Genomic DNA, 17,454 nt, shown 5'->3' with positions numbered 1-17,454 from the left:
ATATATATATATATATATATATATATATATATATATATATATATATATATAAAATTTATATATTTGTCAAATATATATATATATATTTGACAAAACCCAATATCCTTTCATGGTATTCAACAAACTAGGAACAGAAGGGAATTTTCCTAACTTGAGAAAGGGCATATATAAAAGCCCCTCAGCTATTATGATATTTCCTGTGACAATATACTATATACAATTCCCTAAGATCAGTAATAAGACATAGATAAACCATTTCCTGTCATTTCTATTCAACTCTTGAGATTCTAGCTAGGACAATTAGGTAATAAAAATAATCCAGATTGCATTTCATTGCTTCTTAAGAAAAAAGTAAAACTTATTTATTCTAAATGACATCTAGTAACATTCAACTCAATTAGAAAAATAGCTTTGTGGTATTTGTCAAATGTTATTTGATGCTTATTCTCTATTCTGTCTACAAAGGCCTACTACCAAATATTCCTCCATTAAACACTTAACACCCTTACCAGGAAACTGTGTCTCAGCCTTTCAGGAAACTTAATGCAAAAAAGACTGCCTTTAGGAACAGAGGCATGAACACAATGAAACTGATACTACTCAAAATGACTTTGTTGTAAAGTTTCAAAGAACCTGTGCTGCAGGAAAATGGAAGGATTTTAGAATAAATTCATTTCTTTTAAAATAAATTCTAGGAAAAACAAAAATCAAAAATATTTTATTTCTATTTGATCTGCTCAAATGTTTTCTTAGATTAGAAGTAATAGTTCAAGAAACAAAAAGCAGAAAGGAGAACTAATATCAAGTATTCTTCATGAAAATGTTTTAGGTTCAATACAAATAACTGCAAAAGATAAAATGTCACTGTTTTTTTTGGATGTGAAGATACACATTGGCAAGATGGAAAGAACGAGTTCAAATTCAAGGCCTAGTGCCTTTGTGTGTCCACTTTCCTTTAATTGCAATCACGTCACTCGCATCTTTTTTAAAATATGCCTTATCATCTCTATTAGATTATAACTTTCTCTTGACCCATGTCCCTTCTGATCCATTTTAGATGCTCTCATAGCACCTAAAATAGCTTCTTTCTAAGCACCCAATAGATTATATACTTTGAATGAATGAATATACAACTTTCAATAATCTGATTGTGGATGATGTACTTTGCATACCACATACTGAAGACAGAGGGAAAGGGAATTTCTTACTTCTCACAACAAACACTGACCAAGTTCCTATAATGTATAAGGATTATGGGAAGTGTGTTTATTACTTGGGTCTGCTACTCTCTTGCTATAGTTTGGATATAGAATATCTCTCAAAAAACCCATGTTTATTAAAGGCTTGGTCCCCAGCCTATGGTACTTTAGGAGATGCTAGAACCTTTGGGAGGTAGGGGTCAGTGAGAACAGTTAGTTCACTGGGGGCATCCCCTCAGAGAGGATATTTGGGCTGTAGCCTCTTCCTGTATCTCTTTCTTTTCATTGGCTGGCATGAACAGACCTCCTTCCTGATGTGTTCCAACCATGATGTACCACACAGTCACAGGCCCAAAGCAATAGGGCCAAGTGACCATGGGCTGAAACCTCAAAAACTGTGAGCCAACTAAACTCTTCCTCCTTTTAAATTATCTTGGGCATTTTGTCACAGTAGCAGAAATCTAACTAATGTACCTCCTTGGGTAATACAGAGAGAAAATCAATTACTTTCACATGTCAATCTGCTGTTTAAGAAGTACTGAAATGCATGGAAATCAGACAGATATATGGTTTCCAGAACATATGCTGCTTTGAATTATGTATGCTACCACTTCTGGAGTTAAAGGATTACTAAAAATTTCAAATACTTTCAAGTATTATGATCTTGTTCATCATGATGTCATGTTGAAGAAATTATTTTAGGGAATGATCAAAGAAAGCAAATGAAGTGAATACTTTGCTCTACTAACCTGCATGACATTGCCTACAATGACACTGTCAACAGTTTCAGGTGGGACTTTGCCAGCAGACAGGGCAGCCTTGGCAGCAAACTCACTCAAGTCCGTAGCCGTGAAATCTTTCAAAAGACCTCCATAAGCTCCAAAGGGTGTTCGCTTAGCAGCAACAATAAACACACCTAATGCAATGAGAAAAGATTTATAAACATTCACAGATTAGTCAGTATCCTTAACATGCTTTAAATAATCTCACTGTGAAAACTTATGCTAAAGTACAATATTCAATTAAATAATTGTTATGGTTGGATTGAGATGTTCCCCCTAAAGCTCCTGTGTTAATGCAAGAATGTTCAGAGGTTAAGTGATTGGACTGTAGGAGCTATAACCAAGAATCAGGTCATCCTAGTTTGAATGGACTTACGGGTGGTAACTGTGGGCAGGTGGGCCACACATTTAGAGGAGGCGGGTCACTGGGAATGTGCCCTGGAAGGGTTGATCCTCTGTGGTTGTTTTTCTCTTCCTTCTCTCTGCTTCTTGGCTGCCATGAGGTGAGCAACTTTCCTACTCTGCGCCCTTCGGCCATGATGTTATGCCTCACTTTGCACCCAGAGCAATGAAGTCAGCTGTATATGGACTGAGGCCTCTAAAACTGTGAGTCCCAAATAAACTTTTCTTCAAGTTGTTCTTGGGTATTTTGATCATGATGATAAAAAGCTGACTAAAACAATAAATGAAAGTCTCTCTCATAGAATAAAATACAAAATGAGTCATACTCATGAGCAGAGTCTTAATGAGTTATTAGTTTGATCGATACCTACAATCAGGTAGGTACCAAGAAATGCACTGCATGCTACCATGCAAATTCATTCCATTTAAGACAACATTCTGGTCCTCAGGTGCTTTATAATGCTAGAAACATTTTTTGAAAACTGAAATGCTTCCTCTAACTGCTGGAATATATTGCCTAAGTATTAGGATCATATAATCTCCAAACTGGAAGAACCTTAAAGTTGTCAGAGGCCAAGCACTCACTCACCCTATAAGAACTTCCTCTAGTAAATTCCTGACAAGAGGCTCTAACTTCTGCTAGAAAACTTTCAGCAGGAAGGCACACTCTACTACCTGAAGCATCATGTCCAGAAAGGACAACAGAATGAACGATCTGTCCCCATGTTGAGTTGACTTGGTTTATCAAGTCTTCCCCCAACTCTAGTTCTATTACATTTCAAGACAGATAGAATTTATGATACTTTGAATTGTATGCCATTGCTTCTGGAGTCACAGGATGACTGCAATTATACATTTCAAATACTATGATCTTTTGCTATTATCTTTTAACCTTTGGGATAAAATGGGAAAAAATAAGTCACCTTTTACCTGTGTGTTTATTGCTGTTAAGCAATACTCTTCAGAGCTTATGGAGCTAATAAGGACATTTTGTCACTTTCACACATATCTATTCTTCCCAACAATTCCACAAGGTAAATGTTATAGCTAACAAACAGAGGCACTGCCTGAGTGATAGATTTCATATTAGATATTTTGCAGGTACTAATTGATTCTCCCCAAAATAACATGAGTTCACATTTCCACATCTTATCAAGAAATTATGAGACTTTTAACAGTGGGTTTGTGCTAAGATACTAACCTATAATCCAGACTATTCAAGCATTACACCACTGCTTGTATCTAATCACAATCCTTCAGCTTATGGTCATGATCCCCCTTCCATGGAACAAACTTAAATCTAGCTTAAAAAAATCTTAGTCTCTCCTCATTCTGACTGAAAAATTTACAATATAAGGAATGTGAAGAACAACATGTCTAACCATAATCTAAGATCTACTCAGTTCTCTAGGTAAAATTTTTAGGTATTCATAAAAGGCCATAAATATTAGTTTGGTGCATTGGAAGTGTTTTGTCTGGCAGCTGGGTTATTCTGTGCCATACTATGGCTTCCTGAGTCTCTGTAGATGTCATCTAATCCTTTTTCCTTAAAAGTCTTTGCCTATTTCTATATTGGTATTTTCTTCATTATGTGTTCCCCTTTGCATGCCTTCTTCCTAATTTCCATAGTTCTGTTTCTGATCGTGGTCTAGTATGCTCCCATCTCACCAACTCTCCCACAGATAACAATGAAAGCCTCCAGCCAATATAAAAGAACAACTACCTGAATTCTTAGAAATGAATACAAATAGGCAGAGATGGACAAAAGCTGATAGGAAAAAGTACAGAGTAGGAGTCCAATTTATTTATAGCAATAACTGGAAGGCTAGTAGTCCAGGCTGCATGGAATAACTATAATTCAGGAACTCATAGTCATAATGACTTGAAAAATCAGATGACAAAGTTCATGGCAACCACAGCTGCTGGAAAATGACCAAGAATCTGGGAAGGAGAAGCACCACAGAGAAAGAATCCCAATTTTATATAAATTCTGCCTAAGTATCTAGATGAACTCCTAACCATGCACATGGAGGACAGACAATAATCATCTCACCAAGGTTAAAAACAGTGACCTTACATTTGAACTGCTGCCTGTTACAGAGAAGACATAATTTATAATTTAAGTTCGGACAAAAGAAGTCAATATAATACAATATAATAATTTTTGTTTCAAAGGAACAAAAATTCAAACTCTATAATGTTTCATCTGCTTCATTTGCATTATAATTAATCCACATATGAAGAACAAGAAAATGTGGCTTTCAATAAAAAAAGACAATCAATGGAGACCAACCCTAAGAAGACCCAGGTGTTAGAATTAGCAGATAAGGATTTTAAACAGCTATCATAATTATACTCAAGTTTGTAAAGAAAAATATAACTTATAATAAAATATAGGACATTTTGGCAAAGACAAAGAAATTATGGCAAAAACAAATTCTAAAATTTATGTAATTAATATCTAAAATTTAAAATTCACTGAATAAGCTTAACAATGGAATAGAAATGAAAAAAGCAAGATTCAGTGATGTTGAATATTGATAAATAGAAATTATCTAATCTGAAGGGTAGGAAGAAAAACAATTGAAAATAATCCATGAAAGGAAATTTGTTAAGTTGGACTTACTTAAAATTTAAAAAATCTGCTTTAAAAAAGACACCGTTAAGAGCATGAAACCCAATTAAAAAAAAAAAACAACCCAATTTAAAAAAAAAAAGAGCATGAAATTTCAGACAAGTCACACTAGGTGAAAATATTTATAAAACACCTATATGGCAAGGGACTGGATCCACAATATATAAAGAGCTCCTAAAGTTCAATAATAAGAAAACAAACTCAATTTAAAAATAGGCAAAGGAACTGAACAGATATCTCATCAAAAAAGATTGCAGATGGCAATGTGAAAAGCTGCTCAACATCATATGTCATTAGGAGTTGCCAATTAAAACATGAAGATACCACTACACAACTATTAGGATGGCTAAAATCCAAAACACCAACAATATCACACACTGGTAAGGTTGTGGAGCAACAGAAATCCATTCACTGCTGGTGGAAATGCAAAGGCGTATAGCCACTTTGGGAGACACTTTGGTAGTTTTTTACAAAATTAAACATACTTTAACCATATGGTTCAGCAATTGTGTTTTTTTTTTTTTGTATTTACCCAAATGATTTGAAAACATACACACAAATGCTTGCTCATAATTGTCAAAACGTGGAAGCAACTAAGATGTCCTTCAAGAGATGAATAAACTGGGGTACACATGATGGAATATTATGCAATGATAAAAAGAAATGAGGTATCAAACTATAAAAAGAAAGAATCTTAAATGCATATTATTAAGAGATGGATGTCAATCTAGAAAGGCCACTAGTGTATGATTCTTGTGTGTGTGTGTGTGTGTGTGTGTGTGTGTGATGCTGGGGATTGAACCCAGGGCCTTGTGCATGCAATACAAGCACTCTACCAACTGAGCTATATCACCAGCCTAGTGTATGATTCTTACTGTATAATATCTGGAAAAGGCAAAGCTATGGAGATAATAAAAAGATAAGTGCTTGCTAGGGGTTCAAAGGCAGGGATGAATAGGTAAACTATATAGGATTTTTAGGGAAGTGAAATTACTCTGCATGATGCTGTAAAGCTATTACATATCATTTATATATCTGTTAAAACTTAGAGGGAACCTTGATATAAACTGTAAACTTTAAAAAATATTATTATTTATTTTTAAAGAGAGAGAGAGAGAATTTTTTTATATTTATTTTTCAGTTTTCGGTGGACACAACATCTTTATTTTATTTTATTTTTTGTGGTGCTGAGGATCGAACCCAGCACCCCACACATGCCAGGCGAGCGAATTCCTCTTGAGCCACATCCCCAGCCCTAAACTGTAAACTTTTATTAGTAACAATGTACCAATATTAGTTCAGCAACTGTAACAATTATACCCTATTAATGACAGATGCTATTGATGGGGAAGGAACTATGATGGGATGAGGGACACATGGAAGTGCTCTGTACTCTTTGCTCAATTTTTCTATAAAAGTTTTTAATAAAAAATGCTTTAAAACATTTGTTAATTTTTTAAAAATAAAAAAAATGGGTAGAAATTTAAGGACTGACAGCAGTTATGGTGTCATAGAAGGAGTGAAGAGTGAATAGGTAGAAAAATATTTGAAGGAATAATAAGTAAAAATTTGATAAAAGACATGAATGTGTAGATGTAAGCTCCCAACAGAATAAACACACCACACACACACACACACACACATCTCCCCTCCCACTTTGGAATGTCACTGTTAAACTTCTGAAATTCAAATATAACAAAACTCTTAAAAGCACTCAGAAAAATGACATTTGCATACAGGGAATGATCTGAATGACCAGTGATAACTTCTCAGAAACAATGGAAGTTAATTTAATGTTTCTCTGCAAAGTTCCTTTCACAAGTTTCTCCCCCATACTTCATAATCAAAGAAAGCATTTGTGAGGGGCAGTGTTAGCAGCAAAATATATGACACTATAAAAGAAAAAGTACGGGCAGAAAATATAACAAGAACTTCCTTCTTACCATAGCACTGCTCCTTACTTGATGCTCCCAGACTATAAGGTTAGCTTGAGTGAGGGCTTAACTAAATACAATTATTTTGAAAGAAGAAAATCAATAAAAATAGTATTTCCTCTTAAACCTTTAACTATATTTATTATAAGTACTTATAATATTTATTATAAACCTTTAAATATATTTTTAAAGATAATTTCAGATGTACAGACACAAAAACAAAGACAATTTAAAGATTTTCCCTTGTTATTTCATTTTAAAACCTGGTCAATATTTATTTGACCTGATGCTAAGGTTATGGGGTTATCAAAAAGTTTAAACAGGGGCTAGTGTTGTAGCCCAGTGGCAGAGCACTTGTCCATATATGTGAGGCACTGGGTTCGATCCTTAGCACCACATAAAACAAATAAATAAAATAAAGGTATTGTGTCAATCTACAGTTAAAAAAAAACAATTAAAAAGGTTTACACTTCTCAGAAGATGATGTACAATCAATCAACAAACACATGAAAAAATGTTCATCATCACTAGCAATTAGAGAAATGTAAATCAAAACCACTTTAAGATTTCATCTCACTCCAGTCAGAATGGCAGCTATTATGAAGACACACAGTAAGTGTTGGTGAGGATGTGGGGAAAAAGGTACACTCATATACTACTGGTAGAACTGCAAATTGGTGCAGCCAATATGGAAAGCAGTATGGAGATTTCTTAGAAAACTAAGACTGGAACCACCATTTGACCCAGCTATCCCTCTCCTCGGTCTATACCCAAAGGACTTTAAAAAAGCATATCACAGGGACACAGCCACATCAAAGTTTATAGCAGCACAATTCACAACAGCTAAATTGTGGAACCAACCTAGATGCCCTTCAATAGATGAATGGATAAAAAAAAATGTGGCATATATACACAATGGAATATTACTCAGCAATAAAAGAGAACAGAATCATGGCATTTGCAGATAAATGATGGAGTTAGAGAAGATAATGCTAATCGAAGTTAGCTAATCCCACAAAACAAAATGCCGAATGTTTTCTTTGATATAAGGAAGCTGATTCATAGTGGGATAGGGAGAGGGAGCATGGGCGGAATAGATGAACTCTAGATAGGGCAGAGGGGTGGGAGGGGAAGGGAGGGGGCATGGGTAATTAATAATGGCTGAAAGTGATGATCATTATTATCCAAAGTACATGTATGAAGACATGAATTAGTATGAGTATACTATGTATACAACCAGAGATATGAAAAATTGAGCTCTGTATATGTAATAAGAATTGTAATGCATTCCGTTGTTATATATATATTAAAAATAAATTAATTAAAATTTTTTAATTAAAAAAAAGGTTTAAATATAGCAATCTTTAATGCCAACCTAAAATCTTGCATCTTTTTTTCTTGGCTTTAAAGGCTTTGAAAATTCAGATACTAGATTTCCAAACTTAAAGAACAGTGAAGAGACAGTGAAGAGTAGTGAGTCAAAAACTCCAAGAAAGGGCCTGTCTAGGTGTGCTGATTTGACAGCCAGGAAAAGGATGAAGAGCAAAGCAAGAACTCTGCCCATCTTTCCATGAAGATCATAGGTAAATATTTACTCATTTCATTAGACTTCTTTCGTTACTAATTCAAGACCACAATTAGAACAAATTAAGAAAACTGCTGAGGCATCCATTTCTGTTTCAGAAGTTAAAGTAACTTAATAGCCCTGCCTGTTTGCCTTGAGGGGCGACATGAACTACCCAATAAAGCTTATGAGCAAAAGTAGAATTTGCTGGGGGAAAACCTTCTGCCAAACACTGGGTAGGTGCTAATAAAAATTGGGATGGAAGAGGGATTGGTTCTTCTTGTTGACTAAAATCAGATCAGTTATTGATAGTCTTTACCAGTATTAATTATGCTCCCATTCAAAGGTATCCTTTTTCTTACAATAATCAGGCATGTGCTCTTCTTACCACTGGTCCTGCAAGCACTTGGTATGCAACTTGAGAGGTGAGCCTTGTCTTTGATGTATTATAGCCTGTAATAGTCACTACTAGAAGTTCAAGTTCTGTGCTCTTAATGAAGTCAATAACTACCTGTGTTGTTAGAGATAAGCCACTTTACCTTTTGGGACATTAGTGTCCTTCTCTGTAAAATTTTAAAAAATGGAAAAAAAAATGACCACTATGTCTAACATATTTCCTTAATACAGGTGCTGATGTATAATATTTTATTGGGTTCATTGTTTCTGTCAAAATTTCAAAGGGGTCTGTTATAAAAAAAAAAAAAGGGTAATAAGAACTAATGAAATAGTAAAATGAGAAACCAATAAAAACTTTCTTTTTTAAAAGGAAAGCCATGGGCTGGGGATATAGCTCAATTGGTGGAGTGCTTGCCTTGTATGCACAAAGCCATAGGTTCAATCTCCAGCACCAAAAAAATAAAAATAAAAAATAAAAAAGGAAAGCACATTTATTATAAGGCAGCTTTTAAATAAATTGGTTTTTCAGAATGAGTCTAAAAAAAAAATATTGCTCCCCTTTCCCCTATCTGGAGTTCATCTAATCCTCCCATGCCCTCTCCCCCACCACATTATGAATCAGCATCTTTAAATCAAGAGAAAACATTCTGCATTTGTTTTTTTTTTTTTGGGGGGGGGTGGGGATTGGCTAACTTCACTTAGAATTATATTCTCCAGCTTCATCCATTTACCTGCAAATGCCGTGATTTTATTCTCTTTTAATGCTGAATAATATTCCATTGTGTATATATACCATATTTTCTTTATCCATTCATCTACTGAAGGGCATCTTCAGTAGATGAAGTTGTGAATGGTGTGACTCTACTTAGTGTACAACCAGAGATATGAAAAATTGTGCTCTATATGTGTAATATGAATTGTAATGCATTCTGCTGTCATATATAACAAATTAAAATAAAGCATTGTAGGGAACTTGATACACTGCATTTTTGCTTCAGAAAACCTACTTTTCATCTGCTTTGTTCATGTGTTATTTTGGCTATTCTGATTTCCAGATTCCCCTATTTGGGAATTTCCACCTGGGAGTTTCACAGGCATCAAAAACTTCTTTGCCTAAAGCTGAATTCACAGTCTTCCTTTCCAAATCTATTCCTCCCTATTTTACTAAGTCCACAAGTGGTATCATCAGAGTCATTCTTGACATCGACTTCTCATTTAGTGCCCTGAGCCAATCTATCACCACTTTCTACCAAATCACCCCTCTTTCTTTCCTCCAATTCCATGGTCCCCATACAAAGTCATCGATACTTGTTGCCTGGACCTCTGCAATTGATCCTAAAGTGATCTCCTTATGCTAACAGAAGCAGCCCTACAGTTGTGGGGAAATGGGTGGAATAAAAATCAGATGCTGTCACTCTCTCCTTCAAATCCTGTATTGTATTCTACTGAATTTACAAAAACCAAACCACACCTTCTTCACAGATCATACTGGTCCCTAGAACACCCAAAAGCCAGGTTCTTATATTCTGTCAAGGATCTCAAGTCCTTAATCCATTTTCTACCTGAATGTTCTTTAACAGGACACATCTTTAAAATTCCAGATTGTGTAATCATGTAAAAAAGGATTTTACATAATTAAGGGGTAAAAAGTTACATACTGGATGCTTGCACTTTCCTGTAGTCACTCAAACTAAAAGAATGGAAAAGGGAGTAAGCCAGATCTTCAAACAGACCACCACCAAGTGCTTTTAGTTTAGCAGGCCAGCGGAGGGGAAGTTCCCTGGCAACATCAAGTTCGAATTACGCTAGACCAGGACCAGGCAGCAGGGAGCCTATAGCCCCCGCTCTACTCCAGGCCCCTTTGAGCTTTCGGGACACCTCATTTTTTCCCAATAGTTGAGCTCGAACCCGAAAGTCACTACTAGGTGAAGGAGTGACCTCCAAAATCAGAAACAAGTCAACCTTGGCCTCCACTCAGTCCCCTGGATATTGCACCGAAAAAGTAGTCGCTTGTGCCTTACAAGCGTTTTCTCGTTAAGGCAATCTCAAGTCCCCTCACAGGACAGGAAAGACTGAAGGAACTTCACCCGACCACCCCTGACGGTCCACCGAGCCCAGAAGCGGAAGCCCGCCTAGTAGGGAACAGAACCCGAGGGGCGAGGAGAGAAGGGGGCCGCGCTCACCTCGGAGCAGGGCCATGGCTGCAAGTCGCTCCGGCGGCGGATGTTTCTGGTGCAGGCGAGCCCAGGGATCCGGGGCCGACTCCCACTTGGGCCCGCGAGGCCCCGCCCCCGACCTTTCGCCTACTTCCCCGGGGCCCGGAGCCCCCAGGCCCGCCCTCCGCACGCCAAGGTTATCCAGCCGCCGGCGCGCACCCGCCCGCCCGTGGGAACCAAAGGTGTCACGTTTCCTGGGGAGAAGACCACGCGTGCCCGGGGGAGGGCTTTTTCCTCATATTATCGTTTTTACAGACTTTCTTGCTGTATTTCCACATCGATAGAACGTCCTGTGACATCCCATTCATCCTGTCCTTGGCCTACAACCCCGTGTTCCCTGGATACCCGCTAGCAAATACTTAAAAAAAACACACCACAGGTGCCAAATTGTCTAGGGTCGGCAACCAGGCCTACAGAGGGCTGGGGGGCAGGGCTAGAAGCTCGGTGGGCGGGGCTTCCGGCGGCGCAGCGGGATTGGTTGGATCTGCGCCTGCGCAGACCGCGGGGCAGAGGCCTAGGTCGCTGAGCTCCTCGCAGGGCTGGGTTGGGGCTAGCAGAAGTGGCACCAGGAATTTGGGAAAGTGAGTTTAGTGAGTATAGTGGGGCGGGGCGCCCCTGGGTCTCCGATGCGGCCCCGGGCTGAGCCCTCAATATTTTCCTTATATGATCAGGCTCCATTACGGGCACCTCTGCTTGCCTAGAGCCTGAGAGGATTATGCAAAGGTTGCTGGTGAAGAGGGGCCAGGGGACCCGGCGCAGGGAAATGAAGGATGAAGGTCAGCGGGCGAGGCTAGGCTGGAGGGAGGTTTAGGGAGGCCTCTGCCGCTGTAACTGTGAGCCCTGGCCGATGATGACAAGACCACTGCGCAATCTGAGTTCTGGGAACCAGGTGATGGAGTGTGTTCTGAGAACAGACTGAGGCCGGGCGAGCAGGAGGTGGCCTTGGCAGAGGAAAGGCTGTGAGCGCCTTAGAGCCTGGGCTTGGTTGGATTGCGTGGCCACAGGTCGTCAGCGATTGCTTGCCCTAGAATCGTGCTTCAAACGTTTTGGTGGCCCTCTTATTGGCTCTTTGTTTTTTTAATCCATTTTTTTTTTAATGATGAAAACTTTCCAACATACAGAAAACTGAAAAGGTCATCAAGCCAGCTTTTTTTTTTTTTCATTTTTTTGAAGTACACTACTGTACTTCCCCTCAGGAACACTTACCTGCCTTTAGAGTTGGGTATTCATTTCAAAGACAAAATTTCTTTGCATCCATACTTACGAATCACAAATTATATATTCACAAAAGATACATTCTTGTACACATTCCTTTATTCAGTTTGCCTTCCACATATTTAGGAAAGGATAAATACCACAATTTCCCATTCATTCTGCAAATCCCCATCAGCAGGTACTTACAAATTGTACTGTTTTCTCTGACTACAAATGTTACTAATGAGTAGATCTTAAAAACATTAAAGGTTAACATATATCAACATATGTAAGGATATTCACACAACTCCTTTCAGAAGAGGAGCTGTCACAATGTGGAAATTTTGTGGATATCACTTTTTAACCAAATGATAAGCTTGGCATCATCAATAATGGGCAAACTGACATCCTCTTGCTAAATAGAGAACATACCACCCTTATGTAAGACCCCCTTCCCCCATGACCTGAATCTCATCATAAGACAAATCCAAATTGAGGGACATTCTGCAAAACAACTGACCTGAATTCTTCAAAAATGTCAATGTGGTGAAAAACAGAAAAGAGTGGGAATGGTATTTGATTAAAGGAGACTAGAAATGTGACAATTTAATGTGTGATATTAATTGGAATCTGGCTTTAAAAGCTCTAAAGGATGGGATGAAGACAATTAGGAAAACAAATATAAATCATCCAGAGATAGTAGTACTGACTTTAAATTTCCTGATTATGAAAATTATGATTATGATAATTTTGTTAAAATGCAGGAGACTGTCTTTTGTTTTTAGCAGATAAACAAATATTTAGAAGTGAAGAATTTGATATCTGCAACTCATTCTCAAAAGACTAAAAAATGTATATAAGGAAACTAGTAAAGAAAGAGAATGCAAGTATGCGAAATTACTGATTGGGGAATCTAATGGAGAGTATATGTTAATTGTTCCATTTTTATAAGTTTTCTGTAGGTTTTTACTTCAAAATAAAAGCTGGGAGGAAATATGTCCTTCAAGTAAGCTATAGAATGATTTGAAATGAGTTATTCTGTAATGTATTTAGTTCTTTTCATGTTTACATAACTTTAGGTAGGTGCAGTCTATACAACACTGTGTATGTAAAAATTAGCTGTAACTTTTTGGTCTAAAGGTGAAACTTGTCATGAAATGTAAAATTATTGTTCTACTCTTACAAATTTAGCTTTAGTGTTTTAAAAAATGCATAGTATTTCTTTCTGTATTTCTGTCTACCTATAATACTCAAGGTATATGGCTGCTTAAGCAGCAATGGTTTTAGAAGTTTCGGTAATGGAAACTGGAAAGTTGATGAAGTCAGCAGGAGTGAGGACAATTTTTTAAAATGAGCATATGAATGTGAAAGAGTGACATTGTGAAAATTATGTACATGCTCACTGCTGATCTAATTGCTGTGATGAGGTCTTCAATTCTTGTTCATTAAAAGGCAAATATTAGCTTATGGTTTTTTTGTTCTTTTTAGATATACATGACAGTAGAGTGTATTCTGACATACTATACATACATGGAGTATAACTTCCCATTCTTATGGTTGTATGTGATGTGGAATTGCACTGGCTGTGTATTCATATATGCACATAGGAAAGGTATGTTTGATCCATTCTACTGTCTCTCCTATTCCCACTCCCTTGCTTCCCTTCATCCCCCTTTTTCTAATCCAATGAACTTCTATCCCACCCTCACCCACCCCAGCTATTGCTTTTTGTGTATTAGCATCTTCATATCAGAAAGACCATTCGGCCTTTGGATTTTTGGGGATTGGCTTATTTAACTTAGCATGATAGTCTTATTCCATCCATTTACTGGCAAATGACATGATTTCATTCTTTATGGCTGTGTATATATACCACATTTTCTTTATCCATTGAATGTGGGTTTTGTCCTTGCGACAAATGACCACTCTTCAAAAAGTTCAATTTGCAAACAAGGTAAAGGAGAAGAAATGTAGACAGAAAATAATAGACACTGAATTGCTGAATTCCCTCATTTTAAGTTTGCCCTATGTCTTGGTAAGTTCCAGTGGCCTTGAGACTGTCTCAGACTTGTGCTGAAAGATACTTGATATTCTCTTCTGTTTGTTTGAAAGTTATTTTCAGTGTCTATATAGGTAAAGAGCCTTAGTTAGAATTTTATTTAACAATATAACTTTACAACAAATCCTTGGGCTTAAATTTACTCTGTAAAATAGTAATGTTGGTGGAAGAAGACAACACTGTTGATTCCCTCAAGCCAAACACCTCCAGAAACAAACCTATTGTTGAATAAGTTGGGTTTAATGCCCAATGCAACATGGTAGGCAGCACACCAGGAATATGACTTAGGGAACTGGTGGGGTAGTGTCTCAGTAACAGGGTGTTAGGATTTGACCTTTAGCTAGGTGATTTGAGGAGGGTCCAAAGAAGCAGTTCTCTCTAGATTGGGTGCTGTCAAGAAGTAGGGGGCATCTTGACATACAGTCATGCTTCACTTATTAATGGGGACATGGCCTGAATCTTCATTATTGTGTGAACAATACAGTGTATTTACACAAACTAAGATGGCCATGACTGGGTGATATAATCTTGTGGGACCACTATTGTACATGCAGTCTATCTGTTGAGAGAAATATTCTTATGTGACTATAACCTTATTTAGAAATAAGATCCCCCCTACTACAAAATCAACCAGAAAAGAGATTTTTGGATGTCTTTGTGGTTGGGACCTCTATCCTATTACACTGGCCAATTTTTCTACCTCTGTTCAGTGTCCTGGATTTGATCTCTAGCACTAGGGTGGAGGGGAGATTAGAGTTAGGCTAAAGCCACACCCGGTGAAGTTGCAGTTCCTCAGAGTAGCTGATGAGGGGATATTTGGTATCTTGGTGTTGCATGGTTTACATACAGCAATCTTGTTTTTGTACTTACACAAAAATTCTGGTTTTGTCTCACCTGATCAGAATCAAAAACATCTGATATTGGTACTTTGTAAAATTGTTCATGTGCAAAAGAACAACATGGCCTAATTCCAGCATCAGACCAGTTCCTGGATGTGAAATTTCTCTTCATAGCTTTCCTGATGAGGTGTTAAAGACAGGCCTAGACAAGTCTGAGGTGAAGTCTTTCCTGAAGTGCAACTATCTGGTCAGACACCAGAAAGGAAGGGGAATCCATCCTTAAATTGGAAGTTGGGTTCAGAGGCAACTTTTCAGTAAACAGTACATTGTGGATATTACCACCCCATCCCCATGATAAAACCCAGGGTCTTGTGGTGCTGAGCACACAACCACTGAGCTAGACACTGAGATTCAGGGGACAATTGGTAACATGTTGGTGGTATGGAGTCTTTACCCATCCAGATGATTTCCCCCATTTTGTTAATTTTTCACTTACAAATTCAATATTTTGTAAACATTTTCTCATTTTTAATCTCTACCACATGCTGTGTTACACATGTAATCAGTTCCATCTCCAGGCTCTTTATTCTGTTTCATTGATCTGCTAAGTCTTCCCACTCCCAAAGTGCCTTGAATTTTATAGCTTTAAAGTAGCTTCTCAGTAAGCCCTGTTATGTTAGAGGGAAAATTCTCCAACACCCCCGACTTTTGGACCACTGTGTGCTAACCCCTGGTTTAAATGATACTGATACATGTTTGTGTATAGGCCCCAGAATGAAGTTTAACATTAAACACTTTTTAGCCAATGTGTAGCTGTTTTAAATTTTGTTTAGATTGGCACACCACTTTTATTCAAAAGTATTTATTTCCACAAATTTTATCCACACCTGAATATTAACAGTGACTATTACAAGCATTTTTTCTATAAACAAAGGTGTAATTTACATATTTGTCCAAAATGGAAAAATACTTTTAGCAGTAGCATTTCTTCTGTAATGATATATTTACCCCTGAATATGGTGTGGACTCCTTCAGAGAGGAAGTCCTTCATCTAAACATCAGTTGATGGCAAAATGTTAGATCCAAATCTGGATTATATTGTGTCATTTTAGAAAGTAGCTTAATTTCATCTGATTCCCTTTAATTAGAATTTTTTTAAGGAAAAACAATTAGTATCTAATGACCTTTATGAGAAAAATCCAGTCCTGTATTAGTCATTGGCATTCACTTCTAATTTTCTATATTCCCTAATGTTCTAATTATGGCACCAATGTATACAAAAAGTAAATTCTGGTTATTTGGCTCATGCAAATTAATTTTAGAGACTGACTGCAAATATTCTGTGAGAAAAATGGAAGGGTCCTGCCCCATGTAGTCACGTAGGCATTGTACAAATGCTTCAATTTAGGACACTCTCTCACTGCCTTAGGATTAGGGCAACAGTCTGAAGACAATGCAAAGTAAATGGGTTCTAACTTGTTACTACAATCTTAGTGCCTTCATTAAGGCTAATATTTTTAAAATTTTTTAGTTGTAGGTGGACACACTATCTTTATTTAATATGGTGCTGAGGTGTGAACCCAGTGCCTCATGTGTGCTAGGGGAGAACTCTACCACTGAGCCACAACCCCAGCCCTGATGGTAGAATTTCGTTCTAAATTTTCCAAGCTCATGGCTTTTTAAACAAAAAAAAGCCTTAAAATTTATTACTAGGAAGAATCAAGGGAAATAACCCCTAACAGCATGCTCCATGGAAAGTGGGGGAAAGTCTACCTTTGGGTCTAATGTGCTTCCCAGGTGAGCCTATAGGTACCATGACTCTGATAGCACAAGGAGAATGCATGGAGAACTGTGCTTGTCAGCATCAGCAACGATTAATTCATGGGTAAATACACCCGTTATTATAGGTAAACAGGTCCCATGTAATACTTACAACACAAGTTGTTTGCTATAAATATTTGATTCTTCAGTAACCTTTAAAATGCTTCTGTTTCAAAAGAGAAAAGTCCACTTTGTTGTTACACTGAACTTTGAAATTCTTTCCACAGCAACACTTATTTCAGAGAAACAATTGATAAATCAGTTATCTCAGTAACTGTTAAAGGCACAGAGAAAAGTTGTCAAATTTTAAACAATGGAAAGCAGAGATATTTGGTGAATTTAAACCTTCAAGTTGAATTATTTAAACTAAGTCATCCAATTTCATGAAGTTGGGAAGTGTTTGAGGTGTATTG

The 17,454-nt window shown here is 37.3% G+C and overlaps 1 protein-coding gene and 2 non-coding genes across 4 annotated transcripts in view; 2 read left to right on the top strand and 1 right to left on the bottom strand.

The window, feature by feature from the left end:
* Acaa2 (acetyl-CoA acyltransferase 2) overlaps window positions 1–11,371 on the bottom strand; it is a 28,818-nt gene extending 17,447 nt beyond the window's left edge. The window contains exons 1-2 of one of the 2 annotated variants that reach the window (XM_048806235.1): window positions 11,096–11,371; window positions 1,949–2,115 (exon numbers count right to left, since the gene is read on the bottom strand). In XM_048806235.1, coding sequence (XP_048662192.1) covers window positions 1,949–2,115; window positions 11,096–11,111 — 183 coding nt within the window. In that variant the 5' untranslated portion in view covers window positions 11,112–11,371. The remainder of the gene's footprint in view (window positions 1–1,948; window positions 2,116–11,095) is intronic. The other variant, XM_015482387.2, reaches the window with a different exon arrangement.
* A 369-nt stretch (window positions 11,372–11,740) lies between these two features.
* Window positions 11,741–11,884, top strand: LOC125617826. Its single transcript, XR_007348938.1, has one exon. It is a non-coding gene; the product is annotated as a small Cajal body-specific RNA 17 (non-coding RNA).
* An 85-nt stretch (window positions 11,885–11,969) lies between these two features.
* Window positions 11,970–12,052, top strand: LOC125617822. The gene has a single exon (XR_007348935.1). It is a non-coding gene; the product is annotated as a small Cajal body-specific RNA 18 (non-coding RNA).
* Window positions 12,053–17,454: the final 5,402 nt, after the last annotated feature.

Source organism: Marmota marmota, unplaced genomic scaffold (assembly GCF_001458135.2).
Source record: "Marmota marmota marmota unplaced genomic scaffold, marMar, whole genome shotgun sequence".
NCBI lineage: Eukaryota > Metazoa > Chordata > Mammalia > Rodentia > Sciuridae > Marmota > Marmota marmota.
Note: the sequence above shows the minus strand (reverse complement) of the source record. Positions and strands in the feature narration are given on the sequence as shown.